The 16,770-nt window shown below is 37.1% G+C and overlaps 1 protein-coding gene across 1 annotated transcript in view; it reads left to right on the top strand.

Annotated features, from left to right (window-relative positions):
• Positions 1-16,015, top strand: part of pias1a (protein inhibitor of activated STAT, 1a) — a 30,644-nt gene extending 14,629 nt beyond the window's left edge. The window contains exons 3-14 of the mRNA XM_043245267.1: positions 6,270-6,354; positions 6,509-6,556; positions 6,654-6,744; positions 6,927-7,061; positions 8,277-8,382; positions 10,042-10,115; positions 10,753-10,913; positions 11,677-11,807; positions 12,460-12,646; positions 12,755-12,894; positions 12,992-13,032; positions 13,139-16,015. Of these exons, the coding sequence (XP_043101202.1) occupies positions 6,270-6,354; positions 6,509-6,556; positions 6,654-6,744; positions 6,927-7,061; positions 8,277-8,382; positions 10,042-10,115; positions 10,753-10,913; positions 11,677-11,807; positions 12,460-12,646; positions 12,755-12,894; positions 12,992-13,032; positions 13,139-13,432 (1,493 nt within the window). The 3' untranslated portion in view covers positions 13,433-16,015. The remainder of the gene's footprint in view (positions 1-6,269; positions 6,355-6,508; positions 6,557-6,653; positions 6,745-6,926; positions 7,062-8,276; positions 8,383-10,041; positions 10,116-10,752; positions 10,914-11,676; positions 11,808-12,459; positions 12,647-12,754; positions 12,895-12,991; positions 13,033-13,138) is intronic.
• Positions 16,016-16,770: the final 755 nt, after the last annotated feature.

The raw sequence follows: 16,770 nt of genomic DNA, 5'->3' as shown, positions 1-16,770 counted from the left end.
CAGTATGGCTTTTTAAAGAGAGCAATATATTAGACTTGCTGTGTAAAAAAGTTAAGTGTAAAATTAGCAGTTTTGAATGGATAAGCAGACATATTAGATATGTGGTTAGTCATTAACGTTAACTAAATAAGCCTATACCTTCAGTTTGGGTAAAACAATGATGTGTTTGATCGGTTTGTGCATATTCAAATTTTTATTGAGCTTCATGGAAACGTAGATTGTATTCCAGTGCCATTCAGTCTCATTCATTGCAAGTACTTAAGACCATTTTAACAGCTGTGTGCTCATTAGTCACTTGGAACAGATGTGGAGGTTTGGTGTTAGCATGGTTAGACACCATTTTATTTAGTTTAGCTAATTTTGTTTCAAGCTAAATGTTTGTATGATGATTTGTCTATTTAGCATGTCTGTGTTTTGATTCTCTTATTTCCCTTTGCTTCGAGGCAGATAATGGTAGAATTAAGGCGAGACACTACAGGTGAATAGGGTAAATGTAACTAATAGTCATCGCCATCCTACTTCCAATTTTGGAAAATGTTTTGGTGATTTATTTTTTTTTTTTCTCGAAATACTATTATCTCAATGGACACTTTTCTCTGACCATACATGCACTTCCTATTTTTGGGGTTTACACATTTTTTTTTGTAATATGCTAAACAAAAACAACAAACAAATCTCTTTCGCTCACCAAGGCTGCATTTATGAAAAAATAACATTTTGATAATAATTCTAAAATGTATTCAATTTACGTACAATTTTGCTCCAGAAACATTTCGTAATATTATCATTGATATAGAAAGTTCAGAAGAACAGATCAATTTAATGTGTCCTTGCTGAATAAAAAAAAAGTTTAAAAAAAAAACAACAAAAAACTTTTAAACAGTAGCGTGGGTATAACGCAGGTGTGACATTATTATCTTTACGGTTCACGAAGAATGACGAATGTAGTCGTTTAAAATGAAAAGTGCGTTATACTGAAAGCTACTGCCATTTTTCATGTATAGCACACAAAATGTTCACAAACTAAATTGTTAGCTTTTTATATTGAGTTACACTTGTTCTCATAATCAATGAGAAGGTCCATGTGAAAGGAAACTTTTTTCCTGGATTATTTGTGCTTCATGTGATCATGTGTGTGATTCTCATTGTGCTTGAACAACATATTTATCTCTAACAACATAGCATTGCCCCCCTGCCTCATACGCCACAGGAAGCGAGTATTTATTTATTCGTCATAATCACATTATCATCCTTATTGTGCTCTCATATGAGCTATTCGTGCACTATGCATACATTAGTCATTATCTCAATCATTTTCTGGCATGCTGGCATATAGGAGCATTTAAAGAACTTGGACCCTTTTTAGATGTATTTCCGTCATAAAAAGGATGTCAGTGTCTTTTATTAATTAGCAGAGCTGTGTCTCTCTGCTGCTCACAGCATGAATGTACTCCCACACATTGAGAGCAATGCACTGAGCATCCTTCACTTATGAACCAAACAATGCAGTATATACTTTTTTTCTGAATACAGACCGCATCATAGACGATTTCAGCAATGTCAGAACAGTTTTGTAAAGGAAGTTAGTTAAACCGATTTAGACTGTGGAGGCCTATCAGCTCGATACTAGAAAACGTTTTGTCTCTCAGTTTAGTTCAAAATGAAATGAACTTTAATTACTGTAAACAATACAACATTGCCGAAGCTAAGATCGCATTTAAACAGAAGGTAACAGATTAGCAGATAATTCAGTATTAGTTACAGCTGTGCACAGTCTCTCTTTCTGTTTCGCTCTTTGTCTCTCCATTTCTTCGTGTTTCTCTTTCGCTCTTAGTGTTCTGCAGAAAGACTGAGAGGAATTTTTATTGGCGTGTATGTCGGGTTTAGAGTATCCTAGTGTTTTCATTAAGATGAATGATCTACAGAGGCTTAGTATGGGGCTGTGTATGTGTGTGGGCACACTAAAGCTACAGCGCAGTTTGTTCAGTCATACCCTCACAAGTTCGTGCCTTGTTGCCAGTTTGTGTCTTCTAAAATGCTCAGTCTAGGAGTATTACTTCCGCTATTGTCTTTAATCACGCTATTTTCTCTATGGCCAGATGGACATGCATCAGCTGTGATAGGTTGAAGTGGTCGGATTTTTATTTTTTAGTGGTCCTGTCTGTTTATGTTCGCTTCAAACATTGCTGACTGTGTTTACACGAATACCTAAATTGATCTCAGGCGCGCTATTAGCGGGTCGAGCATGTAAACAGATCCACTTTCAGTCATGTGGGTCTCGTGGATGTTGGTTTGCATGGTTTTCAAAGTGTTTGGCTTCCCATAAAGCTTGCGACTAAATAAAACAGATACTAATAGTAGTATGCAGTTTGATGTGCTGATGAGTGACTGCAGCATTGCTAAAATAAACACATACATGTAATATTAATTGCTCTTGCAATCAGTGCTGGGATGCTCGTTCCCGCTTTCCATTACCCCGCTCTCTAGTGTCGCATGATTCTTTAGAAACCATTCTAGTATGCTGATTGAATGTCTTGAAACATTTATTATTATCATCTCTATGTTGAAAAAAAAAAAGATAAATGTCATACCTGTCACTTTTGAATTTTAATGCGTCCCTGATAAATGTGAGCATTAATTTCTTCACCTACCTATCATGCAGCAATGATCAGAAAATATGCATTTCATTGAACATCCATGCTTCTAAATTAAAATAAAGCAAATTAAATAGTTCCGTTGCCATCTCATTGGAATTTTTATATTTGTGCATTCCTGAACTGGATTATCTGGATTATTACTCATGTTGTGATATGAGATTTTGGTTTGATTTTGCGCGAACTGAACACAAAGTTGTGCAGCTGCAGTGAGTGTCAGTCTAACTATTACTTAACTCAGTATCCAGAATCATGACTCAGCCAGCCTCTCTGAAGAATGGAAACACGGAGACATCGCTATCAATCACACAAAACACAGCCAGCCGTGGAGTCAACACAATAAAGAGTCTAATCCACACGACACCCTCGTGTGAAAGTGAAAACCGAATGCGTATTTAGCCCATTCTAATCTAAATTTACAAACAAATAACTTTAGCAATGACAAAATACTTATTAGAATAAGCACAGCGTTTTGTGATACATAAATACTCATGCATGTCTTTGGGTTTTTGGTTTGGCTTCACATTAGAATCGGATGCCAAGAAAGCTACACTCTTAGATACTGTTGCCCTCGCACATGGCTACAGAGCAGGATTTATGTCTGTGTTAATTAGGCGTGTGCAGATAAACGAGAAGGTTTGTCAGAAGCAAACTGTAACACACAGGCCTTCACGTCCACTTTGCATCCAACTGTTGAAGCAAATCAGATGATAAAGACTGCTGTGCTATTTTTAGATTGGACATGGGGGAGGGAACTTGTGCTTCTCTCTCTCTCTCTCTCTCTCTCTCTCTCTCTCTCTCTCTCTCTCTCTCTCTCTCTCTCTCTCTCTCTCTCTCTCTCTCTCTCTCTCTCTCTCTCTCTCTCTCTCTCTCTCTCTCTCTCTCTCTCTCTCTCTCTCTCTCTCTCTCTCTCTCATGCCCCGTCCGCCTCTCCCTGTCAATCTCCCTTTGTTTCCCTCCATCTCAACACCGTTATTTTCTCTGTCTCCCCCCTACCCATCGTCTCTAGCTCTCTCATCTTTTACCTCCCCAGTGTTGATTGTGAGAATAGAGATCAGGCTAATTATGTGTCGTCGAGTCGATTTTCCAGGTTTAATTGCACCCCTGCTGTTTCATGTTAAGGAAAGCGAGAGATTTGATGAAGGTGCAGGAGAGAACAAGAGACAGATTGAATACAAGCAAAGCAGGAAAGAAAGAGCCTGTGGAAGCAGGAAATGTAAGGTACGGTCTGTGAAAATGGGTAGGTGGGTGTTTAGCGGCACCTGTTTGGCCTTTCATCAGCACGGCCCTGGTCAATATTCATAGTTAAATGGAAAGTAATTAGCTCCATAACGATGCCTCATACACTCACATTCAGAGAACACTCTCTCTTTTTGGTGTATGCTGATGAAATAGAGTCAATAAGTCAATAGACCTGTCAACAGGATGATGTATTGTATGTGTACGAGAAGGGAAAAGACAAATGAAGGCAACGGAGAAAATAAAACGAATCAAGAATAAAAGCAGCCGGGAGGGGGAGAGCGTGCAGCAAGTGTCGAAAAGTAAAACGTTAAAAACATGGAAAAACAATTTCGCAAAGAAGCTGGAAATGAAAACATTTTGTGTAATTATTGAAGATGTTTACGTGTTTACATGATGACCTTTGACAAAATAACAACATGAAACCACATGCGAATCAGATATCCTATTAACAAATCAAGCTTTCTGTTAGGAAGATATTATACAAGCAAGAGTGCTGTGGTAAATGAAGGTACATTTAGTAATCATTTAGCTATCGCCGTTCTTACTTGAATAGTCAGATGCTGCGCTGCCATCTATCGGTGTGGTTCACTATCATTCCCTTGCCTTATCGTCAAAAAAAGAAGCTACTTGTTGGTGCTGATAGCCTTGTGGGCAGCAATCCATCACACAGCGCTGTTGCACTACAGGCGTCTCCAGTTCGAATTTCAATCAATTGGCCAATCAAATTAGAGGAGTGGAAGCATTGTATAAAAACAAAGTTAAGCTTTGCATCTATTTGTCTATTTGTCTTCGTTTTGTTATTTTTAAGTACATTACATATCTGTTGTGTCACTAGGCATGATTACTCCAGCTGAGTAAGAGATATCAAGAGGGAAATGAGCTGTGAGCGTATGGCTTGTGTTAGTTTTACATGACATGAAAAACAGAACCTCTGAGCTTAGAGACATTTAAATTACTGGTGTGATGATGTTTGGCTGTACTGAGCTTGTGTCAGTGTGTAGCAGTGAATGTTATTTTAGGGAAACCTTCTCTGGATGAGAGCACTTGCATTAGTTAGATTGTTCTTTATCTATGTTTGCGTTTAAGAGCGCAAAACAGCACAGTAGTTGACTCGCAGAGGTTTTCTTTCTTTCTTTGTCACATGATCAGCTTTTCTAGTGTTTACCAGTTCTCTCAGAAACCTCAGCTGGTTTAGGGCTGCCAGGATGCCAGATTTTCATTATATGAATTGGTGGCCAAAGGAATTCAAAATAACAGTGTTATTCCAAATCCGTAAAACCTTTGGAAAAGCAAAAATTCTATGAGCCAAATTCATCTTTAACTTAGTTTATTTTGTGTTTGATCATTTTTAGCCTATGAATCGCACAGAAAAAAACAAATGGTCTCCTACAACAGGTGCTAACTCATTTTGTAAGACAGCAGACAATAAGCTTGCTGCTCAACATTCAAATACTTGTCCTCCACCTTCCCCAGCTTCACCGGTATAGATGTTCTACGGGGTCATTTCATATATGCTATATATGCAGCAGCAGTACTTCTTAATGCTCACAGCAGCATGTCTGTGGATGTATTGGCAAGCAGTGTAGCATCTATTCCAGCAAATGCTCTCTAATCTCTAAACAGACTTGGCATTTTACCTTTATCAAAAAGTTGCAGACCTGTGATTTGCAGTCTGTTATTTTAGCATTCTTATTGTTACTGAGTGTAATTAACAGCACAGTCCCTTAAGACGTGCACGAACTGTTGCAGGCTGAATCTGGTAGCGCAACAACAAATGTTTTCAATCAGTAACAATCCTCACATAATCTTTATTAAGTTTTCAAACATGCACTCTATCATAGCAACCGTTTTAGACTGCCGCCTATAACCATAATGGTTTCTGACATATTGTTTATCTTGTCTTCAAACCTTTGGAAAAAAAAAACAGCTTGAGCCTCTCTTCAATGACAATGGAAATGAACTGAGTGGGAATAATACGAGCATTCCCAGAAAAAGTTTGTTTTGAAGGAATATTGATGTTATTTAAGCTGGACGTGGATCAGAGTTGGGGGAGAACACTGTAACGTTACTCTTTGAGCTTTGATTGTAGCCCCCTCACATATGGGTGGAATTATAAGGATAAGCATCTTGCTTTGCTATTGAGAATGAAACCTTAAAAAAGACTTTTATCTAAATAATTAGAACTGGTTGAAATACTTTGCATATTTAAACTTTTTCAGAGCTCACAAACCTTATATGAAATTTCCACTCAGCACTTTTATACTTCTGTTGGGTTTTTTTCACAGTAAGCATTGAATGTGAACTATGAAAATGTATGTTTTATGTAAGGTTGTTTTAGTGTAGTTATTTTTCTTCTCTGGATTTTTTTTGCAGCTTCAGATAACAGTCAGAGGTTTCAGGAAACATGTTTTGCATTTGCATTGACGCCACAGCAAGTCCAACAAGTCAGCAGCTCAATGTAAGGCTTTTTATTCTCTCCTTCAGAAATGATATAATGATGTTACAAAGCAAAATCCCAAAATAAAAAGAGGAGATGCCTACAAGGCAGTGATTGTGTGATGTCGTGTTGGACTCATTTATTATGTCAAATTAGTAGTTTTCTCTCTTTACAGGGACATATCGGGGAACAAATGTGACTTTACAGTGCAAGTGCAGTTACGGTAAGTTATTCACAATTTGGCACATTGAAAGTTTTGCATAAATATGATACTGTATGAAACTTCAGAGCACTAGACTGCTGTTTTCTGCTCAAACCAGGTTTTGTCTATCAGAGACAAGCTGCCCTCAGGAGGACCACTTCCCCCCTAATCTTTGCGTTAAAGTCAACGGGAAACCATGTAATCTCCCAGTAAGTTAAACTACAGTCCATTTGTCCATCTATCCATCATTCTAAACTGAGAAACATGGTCGAGGAACTGTTGGCATATTTTCACAACGCTGTTTGTTGAATTTTTTTTGTATTTTAAATATTTTTATTTGAATAAAACTCACAAGTTCATCATTTGTTGTGTTCCTGTTGTTTTTCACCAGGGATATCTGCCCCCTACCAAAAATGGCGTGGAACCAAAGAGGCCCAGCAGACCCATCAACATTACCTCATTGGTCAGACTGTCCACAACTGTCCCCAACACCATTGTAGTGTCCTGGACCTCGGAAATTGGACGGGTAAGTTAAGAATGATCCCTCCCTCTACTGATTCGTGAACACACGTAAGGTTTTTTTCACCTTTTATGGTAAAAGATAGAAAGTAATTTGTGGTCTAATAAGACAAATCAAGCAAGCCTCAACATTGAAATAAACATTTATTTTTAGCTTCCCATACTTGCAGTCATTTTGCAGTCACATGATGGCCAATTATAGCATTGGTTTTATACAGTTTGTTTGAAAAGGTCAGCATGTATGTAGTATTTTAGTGTTTTCTCAGAGTGGCATTTTAAGGCACAGCTAAAAAAAGAATGTCACATTAATGCTCTTGCAGATGCCCTCATTTCGGAAAAACAAAAGACTTTTTGCAGAGCATTGATGGATATGAAGTCAAGCAGATATTAATTAATTTGCATATTAGCAATTTAAATGCTTTATGCCTATTTTCTTTGTTGTGGTCTCTGCTAATCGTAAGTATTTCCCTGCAGTTTTTATACATTATGTGAAACAATCTGTGATCTTTGTGAATGCTCATCTACTTTTGATATGTTCTGGAAATGCATTTGTGATGGATGAATGCTTTTGTCCATTAGCAGTTAATGCATATTAAGAAAAAAAAAAAAAAAACAGTGACCGTTTTACTTTGAGACTACTCTAGGCAGACAGGAGTTCATTACTAATCCACAGATCCCTATATCTTATAAGCTAACATATTCATCTTCTTGCGCATAATACATCACTGCACTTACATATAATATTCAGCTTCATGAATGATGTCATTCCTTATCGTATAACTTGCCTCGGCAAGCAATGAGCAATCCTGGCGCGCTCTGTGGTAGATTCCTTAAATTTTTCACTCTTGCTCAGGAGTCGTGAAAATTATATGAGCTGTACCTTCTCACTGAATCTTAAGGGCTCTTTATTATAGAACCTATTCATATGGCACTGATAAAACGATGATGTAAGATCTGACCTAAAAATATAAATAAATGATGCCTAGAAGAAGCTTCTTCTATGCAGTAGGTTTTTGCACTCTGTTATATCCTAGCATTAGTATTGCATTGTCTCACTGTGATGTTACGTTGAATTATTACATAAATTATTTAGCACGTTAACTTACATTAAAATACGTATATAGACCGCATACTGTTTTATGTAGATGTTACTATGTAATGAAATGTTGCTTGGAAGCGAGTGTGTCTCTAGTAACGAATCTATTGTTGGATTGGTTTTCAGAGTTACTCTATGGCGGTGTACCTGGTCAAACAACTGTCATCTACAGTGCTATTGCAGAGGCTACGGGCCAAAGGCATCAGAAATCCAGATCACTCTAGAGCACTCAGTAAGCATGCACACTCCCAGGAGAAATAAAGCTGCTCTGTTTGTCGCTCTAAAACCTGGAGAAAATTGTCATTTTTGAGCTATGGGTTTCCACAGGAATTTCCAATGGGCTTTTAGAATAGCAGATTTACACTTTTGATTTATACTACTGTTATTTTATTCAGCAAGGATGCATTAAATTAAAAGTCGAGTAAAGACTTTGTTGCCAAAGACTTCTATTTCAAATAAATCCTGAAAAACAAAATGATTTTGAAATATATTTAACCAGTTATTTTAAATCGTAATAATTGCCTCGTCTAATGATGGTAGTGAAGATGGCTTTTTTTGTTGCTTTTTTTAATTCAAATAGAAATAGTATCGGTGTCCTCTTGTTCCTTCCTTACGGCAAAGATGGAATATGTTGGTATCTAATAATTATTTGGTGTATTATTTTATCTAAATTAAAACCTTAAACCATTAGTCCTTTTCATAAACCTATCAAGACTAAGTAGCCCTTGATTGTGTAAATATACTTTCACTCTAATCACTGACGGAAATCAAGGGCTAAAATCATTTTTTTCAGAAAAATAAACACTGGTAATGATTTGAGCTTAAGAAACGACATTCACGGGGCAGTTCATTTTAGAATATGTAATTTAGTCGCAAGTTCAGCGAGCCGTTTTTGAGATTTCAAGATTCCTTCCATTCATTTGGATAGGGCTTCATCTTTTTGAGCTGTGTTGGAAATATGGCGGTCGAGTGAATGGACTTTCCTTAAAAGAGACGTTGCATAAATGCAACATCCCTGTTCTGCTTTACATGGATTGCTCTTTCTTCTTGTCTGCTCTTCAAAATTTCAATGATACTTCAGAATTTTGTGTAGCAAACTGTCTGAAGAGGCTTGTTAATTCTAAAAGAATGCCCTGATGCCAGTGTTGTAAACAAGCTACAGCACAGCAGCCCGAGGCACCTCAACCAAATTCTGAATGACTAATATTTATTCACATGATTTGAGAAGTACAAACAACTGTTTTAGAAATATTTTCAAGTGTAATGGTGAAGATTATGGCTGTGAATATCATATTTGTTCATTGATAGCCCATTTAATAAATACACACAATGTTGGGGATTGTACAATTTTTTTCTTTTAATTTACCGCATCCAGGCTGAAATAATATTACAGTTTAAAATAATAATAATAATAGGCTAACAACAGCAACAATTTTCTATTTTAATGTATATTAAAAAGTAATTTATTACTCCAGTCTTTAGTATGACATGCTTTATCAAAAATAAATAGCATATGCTGATTTGGTGCTCAAGAAACATTTCTGCTTATTATTAATGTTGAAAACAACTGTGCATGTGATCCTGAATATTTAGTGGAAGTTGTAATATATTTCAGGATTCTTTGTTGAAATTTCAGAATAGAAAATTACCATTATTTATATTACAAAAATATTTAATGTAAATAAAAAAATCTTACTAATGCCATACTTCTTAATAGTTATATGTGTATGTATATTCCTTTATTATTGTCAGCTTAAATGTGATCATATTGTTGTTTTATTCCTTCAGTTGCATTAGTTACTCAAAGTCCTTCATTAATAGCAGTGCAGTTGTAAAGATCTTTTTGATTTGTTTTCTGCTGCTAATGTGTGTTTTTTTTAATGTCCTACAGTAAAGGAAAAGTTAACGGCAGACCCTGACAGTGAAATTGCAACCACCAGCCTAAGAGTTTCATTACTATGTCCGGTAAGCATCTTATTTGTCCAATCACTCATGCAAAATACAAACATGCAACAGCACACACACACACACACACACACACACACACACACAAATCAATTTTTGGTCTTTTTGTTAGCTTAAGCCCTAGGACCAGCTGCAACAAATCTCTTAAGCTAAGAAAATTCTTTATTACAATTCCAAACTAATTATCACTAAAGTTTCTATTTTTTTTCACTTGAAATGTTTGTTGCAACCAGCTATAGGATCGTACAAAGTCCCTATGAGAAGAGCTTTATAACATAGTTTAAGATTCTCATGTTTCAAAGTATAGATTCACGCAAAGCAAAGGCTGATGTTTTTTTATATTTTAAGCTCAAAAGAAATCAGATTCGGAGCGTTTTATATATTATGACTCATAAATCTGTCTAAAACAATTAGGCTGTTTAATGTCAGTTGTATGTTGCCATGATTATGTAAGTTTTGTTCATGTTTCTCTTTTCACTCTTTGGTCCGTCTCCAACATCTGTTTATGTATATGTGTTTGAGTTTGTCTGGATTTTTTCCATGTGTGTGTGTGTGTGTGTGTGTGTGTGTGTGTGTGTGTGTGTGTGTGTGTGTGTTAATTCCTTCATGCTTGTCTATGCTTTTGTTTGGTACCCAGTTGGGAAAGATGCGGCTGATGATTCCGTGTCGGGCATTGACGTGTTCACACCTGCAATGTTTTGATGCTACGCTCTACATCCAGATGAATGAAAAGAAGCCCACATGGGTGTGTCCTGTATGTGATAAAAAAGCACCCTATGAACATCTCATCATTGACGGGTATGCACAACAATTACAGAACAATAACGGAAAATGTTTTTACAATCCTAACCTATGTGATTTTTTTTTTAAAAAATAACTATACATAGAGTAGTCAACATAAAAAAAACATTTGGTTTATATATTTTGGTTATATATGTATATGTGATCCTGGAGCACAAAATCAGTCATAGCACGAGCATATTTTTAGCAATAGCCAACAAAACATTGTATGGGTCAAAGTTGTTGATTTATCTTTTATGCCAAAATCATTATGATATAAGTAAAGATCATGTTTCATGGAGGCATTTTGTATATTTCCTACAGTAAATATATCAAAACTAAATCTTTGATTACTAATATGAATTGCTAAGAACTTAATTTGTGCAAATTTAAAGATGATTTCTGCCATATATGGTCTTTTTTCATACATTAATGAAAATCTTCTTTTAGCTGAGGTATAAATCTCACTTTCAAAAAATATGGCTGTTTTTGTGCTCCAGCATCACATATAATTTACTATATATATATATATATATATATATATATATATATATATATATATATATATATATATATATATATATATATATATAGTTGTTGTACAAAATACTTGTATAAAAATATTAACTCACACATTTTTGTTTCTAATATAATTTTGATTTAGCATGACGTTTTCCAGACAGTGGATGATCCACTGAATCCACAAGTTCTGTCTTCTCTAATGTCTCCTTTGTGTATTTTTCCTTTCCTTTTTCCTGCCTGTTTCTCTGTCCATCCTTAGGTTGTTTATGGAGATTCTGAACAGCTGTTTAGATTGTGATGAAATCCAGTTCAAAGAAGATGGCAGCTGGGCCCCCATGAGGTCAAAAAAGGAAGTGCAGGAGGTGTCGGCTTCATACAATGGCATTGATGGTGAGTCCCGCTTACTGCTGATCATCTCCTCATATCGTTGAGGAACTGCTGCAGGAAGGGGTTTGGGTGCATTCTTGAAAGCTGACAATTGGTCTAAGGCATCTTGAGAATTTTTTCCAAACCTGCTGTCCTTAACTTTTGGCGCTCTAGTGACAATAAACCTGTTACTAAACAGAAGTGCCTGCATCTTGCGGAGGAACATTGTAGCCGGAGCTACTTCTCTCCGTTTATGTCTATGACTTCATGCAGGTACCGGGATACTCTGCAGCGATACCTACCAAAACCAGTCTAAAACAGTCTGAATATAAACACTCCTTATAGATGTAACAGTGATCCAGGACAAGCCCAAAACACGCTTTCTAAAATGGATTCATGGTTTACTCGCTTAGTATAGAAATTATGAAAATTTACTATTCATCAGTGTTTGTTCAAACCCGATAAGTGGCTTTCATGGTAGCTTTTCATTTTAATTTTGAGAATTTTTTCTTGAGTGCTTCTTGATTTGGACGGTCGTGGCAAACAACGAATGTGACATTAACCTTCCCCTGAGACATGTCATCCCACCCTGCCTTGCACGATTTTATGTAAACAGAAACGTACTCCCTGAAATGATCTGGTTCATAGTCTGCTGTATATGTGTGTGTCTGATCAGGTGGATGTCGTACGACAGTGTTGGAGCAGAACTCTCAAACAAACGGCAACAGCGGAGGCAACAGCAAAAAAGTAGAGGTGATTGATTTGACTCTCGACAGCTCATCTGAAGAAGAGGAAGATGAAGAGCCCCCTCAGAAGAAAAGCTGCCCCTCGCTGTCTAGCATCTCTCCTCAGATGGATAATGGGTACGTTTCGGTAAAACTAGCTTCTTAAAAATGCTCAGCTTTAACATTCCGTGTGTGGGTTTGCTAAAGGTTTTACTCAAGCTAGCTTGTTTGTTGCTGTGTTCACAGGGTACTAAATCTCCACAGACAAGCGTCTCCTGTGAGTCGAACTCCCAGCATGCCTCAGGTGGACACCAATTACATTCCCCCACCTCCTCCCCTCATTCAGGACTACCGCCACTACTACTCTACACCCACTGACCTGTCAGGTACGGCCCCCAAACATCATTAGCAGCCTGTTTAATGTGGAAAATTGGCTTGTTTAAGCTTTAACGTTTGTGCTGATTTATCTCTGTTTCTTTACAGATCTCAACTTTTTTCCTTTTTTACAAGGAGAGAATCATCAGGTAGCAATCCAAACTTTTCTTGGCCTTGCTGTTAAACTTAATGTAGCTAAACTAGACCGTCTTGTTTGCCTGACTTTTTTTTTTTTTGTATATGCCGTCTCTCCAGCACTACAACATGGTGATGGCAGCAGCCGCGTCAGCATCTGAAGATCACGACCTCCTCCTGAGTCGTTTCCTCCCATACGGCTCGTCCCAGCTCTTCCTGGACCCTCCCTCTACCCCCGTAAGCAACAACCTCCCTCCCATTAACGTCAACGGCAGCAGCACCGGCAGCAGCCTGGTGTCCTCCAGCAGCCTGCGGGAAAGCCTCGGACATCCACCCGCCCCACGACCCACCTCCGAATCGGCCCCCACGTCTGCCATCTATGGTCCCATCCCAGACGTCATCTCGTTAGACTGACACAGAACCGAAACTGACTGAAGAGACTTCCAAACATTGGGAGGAAAACAGGACATACAGGATGACTGAAGGGTGTTTTTGTAAACGATGATAATCGTTGCCGTGTACAGAGAACAAATATATTTTTTGTTTTACTTTTGTATATACCTATCTATCTAGCTATCTAATGTATATGTAAACTTGAAAGAGTTTTTTTTTCCCCTCTCTGGCTTGCTAAAATTACTTTGGGTTTTATCTCTTGGGAAACTGATGCTCTTTTTCCTTCACAGCTGTGTCTCAACCTCTTTAACATGATACGAACGCTTTTTATACCCTTTACCCATCATATCGCGTAATCGTCTATACTTTGTCTGATTCCACAGGGCACAATGGCTGCGATCGGACCGTCTGCTGGATTCTTGGTTCTTTTTCTCTTCCCAGCAAAACCTGTCCACAACATTTCCCGTAAACATGCAGGATATTTTATATAATGCTTTTAAAGGGAACGTTCACCCAAAAATGAACATTCTGTCATCGTTTACGCACCCCTCATATTGTATATTCTTCTGCGAAACGCAAAACAAGATATTTTCAGTATTTTTCCTCCGTCGTTGGGGGTCCAGTGTTGTTTTTGACCCCATTAAAACATTATTTTGTGTTGCACAGAAGAAAGTCGTAAAGGTTTAGATCAACATGAGAGTAAATGATGACTAAATCATTCTTTTGATGAACACTTCCTTTATTTCAATGGGCCGTTAAGAAGCATTCCTTTACATTCAGGTTAACAACTGGAAGTAATAGCATTGTTACAGATTGCCAATATCTGACCTCATGATTCTTATGTGAAATGTAATTCATGACTGTTTTTAAAACAATGTAATTCTCTAACAGTTTTGCATCCATATTTTCTTGCTCAATGCCAAAAGAACACTGTTCAGTGTTGAAGTTTCTAGAGTGAGAGCTTGTGAGTTCAGTGAACTTAAATGTACACTTCGAGTGGAAAGTAAGGATTTACTCTCTTTTTTTTTTTGTGGCTACCATGCTTGATTGTTTATTCTTTTTTTTTTCTCCTCTCCTTCCGTCCCTCTCCTATTGAATTCTTCAGAAGGAATGATTTGTTTGGAGGTTCTGCAGTGGCGTAGATGGTGAGGTTATGATGTCTTTGGTGTCGGCGTGTAATGTTTGCTTCATGAATGTCTCTGTTCGGTTGTTATCTGTAAGGTCATCCGTGTTTGGCACTGTACAGGAAAACTAAAGCCACTCATCATTTCTTCTGTTTTGTCACGTGTGCCTTGTTGTGAGTGTGTTTAGGGCATGAAAGACTGGACCTGTTATTATGTACTTCAGTTAGCCTGTATTACACTATGTTAACCATCAGATATGGAGCTCTTATCTACAGACTTGGTGTTTATAAGCAAATAATCCTATTGAGTAACCACATTTGGATGTCCTTTCAGGTGATTGGGATTAACACAAAGCGTTTATTGCAAAAGTAGAAGATTGGGGGAACAATTCTGTGTTCAAAAAGAAAATGGAAATTGTTTATTTAAAAATATTTTTTTATAAACTTAAATGACACAGGCTATCTAAGTGTGTGTGTGTGTGTGTGTGTGTGTGTGTTTGCAGATGTGGCTTTCTCAGTGTGTTGACCAGACCTCCTTTCAAAGCTTAATAGGATTTGAAGCTGGGGACGTGTGAAAGAATCTAGCTATTGCATTTTGTTGCTTCCTTCGACCTCTAAACCTCCTTTTAACCTACATTTCTTATTTTATCAGTTGATTTTTTTTCTTGGCTCTAGGATTGGTTAGAAATTGGTTAAGTGGGATAAATATGATGGAGACAAAAATACAATGATGTTATTGTAAAATCCTTAATACCAAATTAAGTACTTATTAGATCTCTAGTGTTAATGATTGACTCATCTGGACAGTTCTTGTCTTTTGATTCGGTGTGTCTGTCTCAGGACATTGTGTGACTGACAAGATTTTTTACCAGGGATACACAGGCAATGTTCAAAGACAAACACAATTCAAGTGTTCATTCATTTGTTGATTTTTGTTTGTGATTGATAAAGGGATGTGTGTGTGTGTGTGTGTGTGTGTGTGTGTGTGTGTGTGTGTGTGTGTGTGTGTGTGTGAATGTGCGTATGAAAGCGCGTGTGCATGTTTTTGTTGAAGTAAGGCAAACATTGTGCAAACTTGGATGTTCCAGTGATGTGCATTTATGTGTTAAAGTTGAATCCTCAACTTCACAACAAACTAATTTATATATTTTAGATGCAGAACTGTGTTATGAATGGACTTGGTGTCAAAGTCCAAGTTTTTTTTGTTTTTTTTTTAATTTTCCATTTCGGTAAGCTAACATCTATGCTCACTGCCTTAAATTTCATCCACTCTGTGTCTATGTGGCATGTTTTACGAAAAGAGAAAAAAAAAAAGATTTTTAAGATGTGGAAGACATATTGTACAGTAGACCAATGTCAGTTTGTATAAAGTACTAAGTGAAAAAAAATATTTATTACATGCATTGAAAGAAATTGTTTACCTATTGAATGTTACATGTTTATGTAGAGACATTTAGATGTAATAAAATGCATTGAGTTAACCTTGGCTTTTGTCTTGATTACAAAACATGCTGATGTGTATATATTTTTTCTTACAGTATATTTAAGAATTTGGACATGACCCTCCTTTACACTTGTGCTGAATAACTAGCGATGTAAGATGGACATAACCCGTTTGAGTTGAATGGCATACTGCTCTGTGATAAAGGTCAGACAAGCCTGAATCAATCTGTGGAAAGGTAAGGATTCTAAATCAAGAACTAACCAGGTGTCTGTTCATATTTCAGAAATAATCACAGCCACTGTATCTGGGGCAAAAAGCTTTAACCCATTTTCAGTTCACCCAGAGCTGATTTAAGATGATATTGAATGTTTTATTTACATTTATACATATATATATATATACTTGTCCAACTGCTCGTAAACGCAAATTTCTAATCAGCCAATCACATGGCAGCAACTCAATGCATTTAAGCATGTAGTCAAGATGATCTGCTGCATTTCAAACCAAGCATCAGAATGGGGAAGAAATGTGATTTAAGTGACTTTGAATGTGGCATGGTTGTTGGTGCCAGATGGGCTGGTCTAACTTTTTCAGAAATTGCTGATCTCCTGGGATTTTCACGCACAACCATCTCTAGGGTTTACAGAGAATGGTCCGAAATAGAGAAAATATCCAGTGAGCGGCAGTTCTGTGGGCGCAAATTCCTTGTTGATGTCAGAGGAGAAGGGCCAGACTGCTTTGAAAAGATAGAAAGGAAACAGTAACTCAAATAACCACTTGTTACAACTGAGG

The sequence above is a fragment of the Puntigrus tetrazona genome, chromosome 7 (genome assembly GCF_018831695.1).
Source record: "Puntigrus tetrazona isolate hp1 chromosome 7, ASM1883169v1, whole genome shotgun sequence".
Lineage (NCBI taxonomy): Eukaryota > Metazoa > Chordata > Actinopteri > Cypriniformes > Cyprinidae > Puntigrus > Puntigrus tetrazona.
Note: the sequence above shows the minus strand (reverse complement) of the source record. Positions and strands in the feature narration are given on the sequence as shown.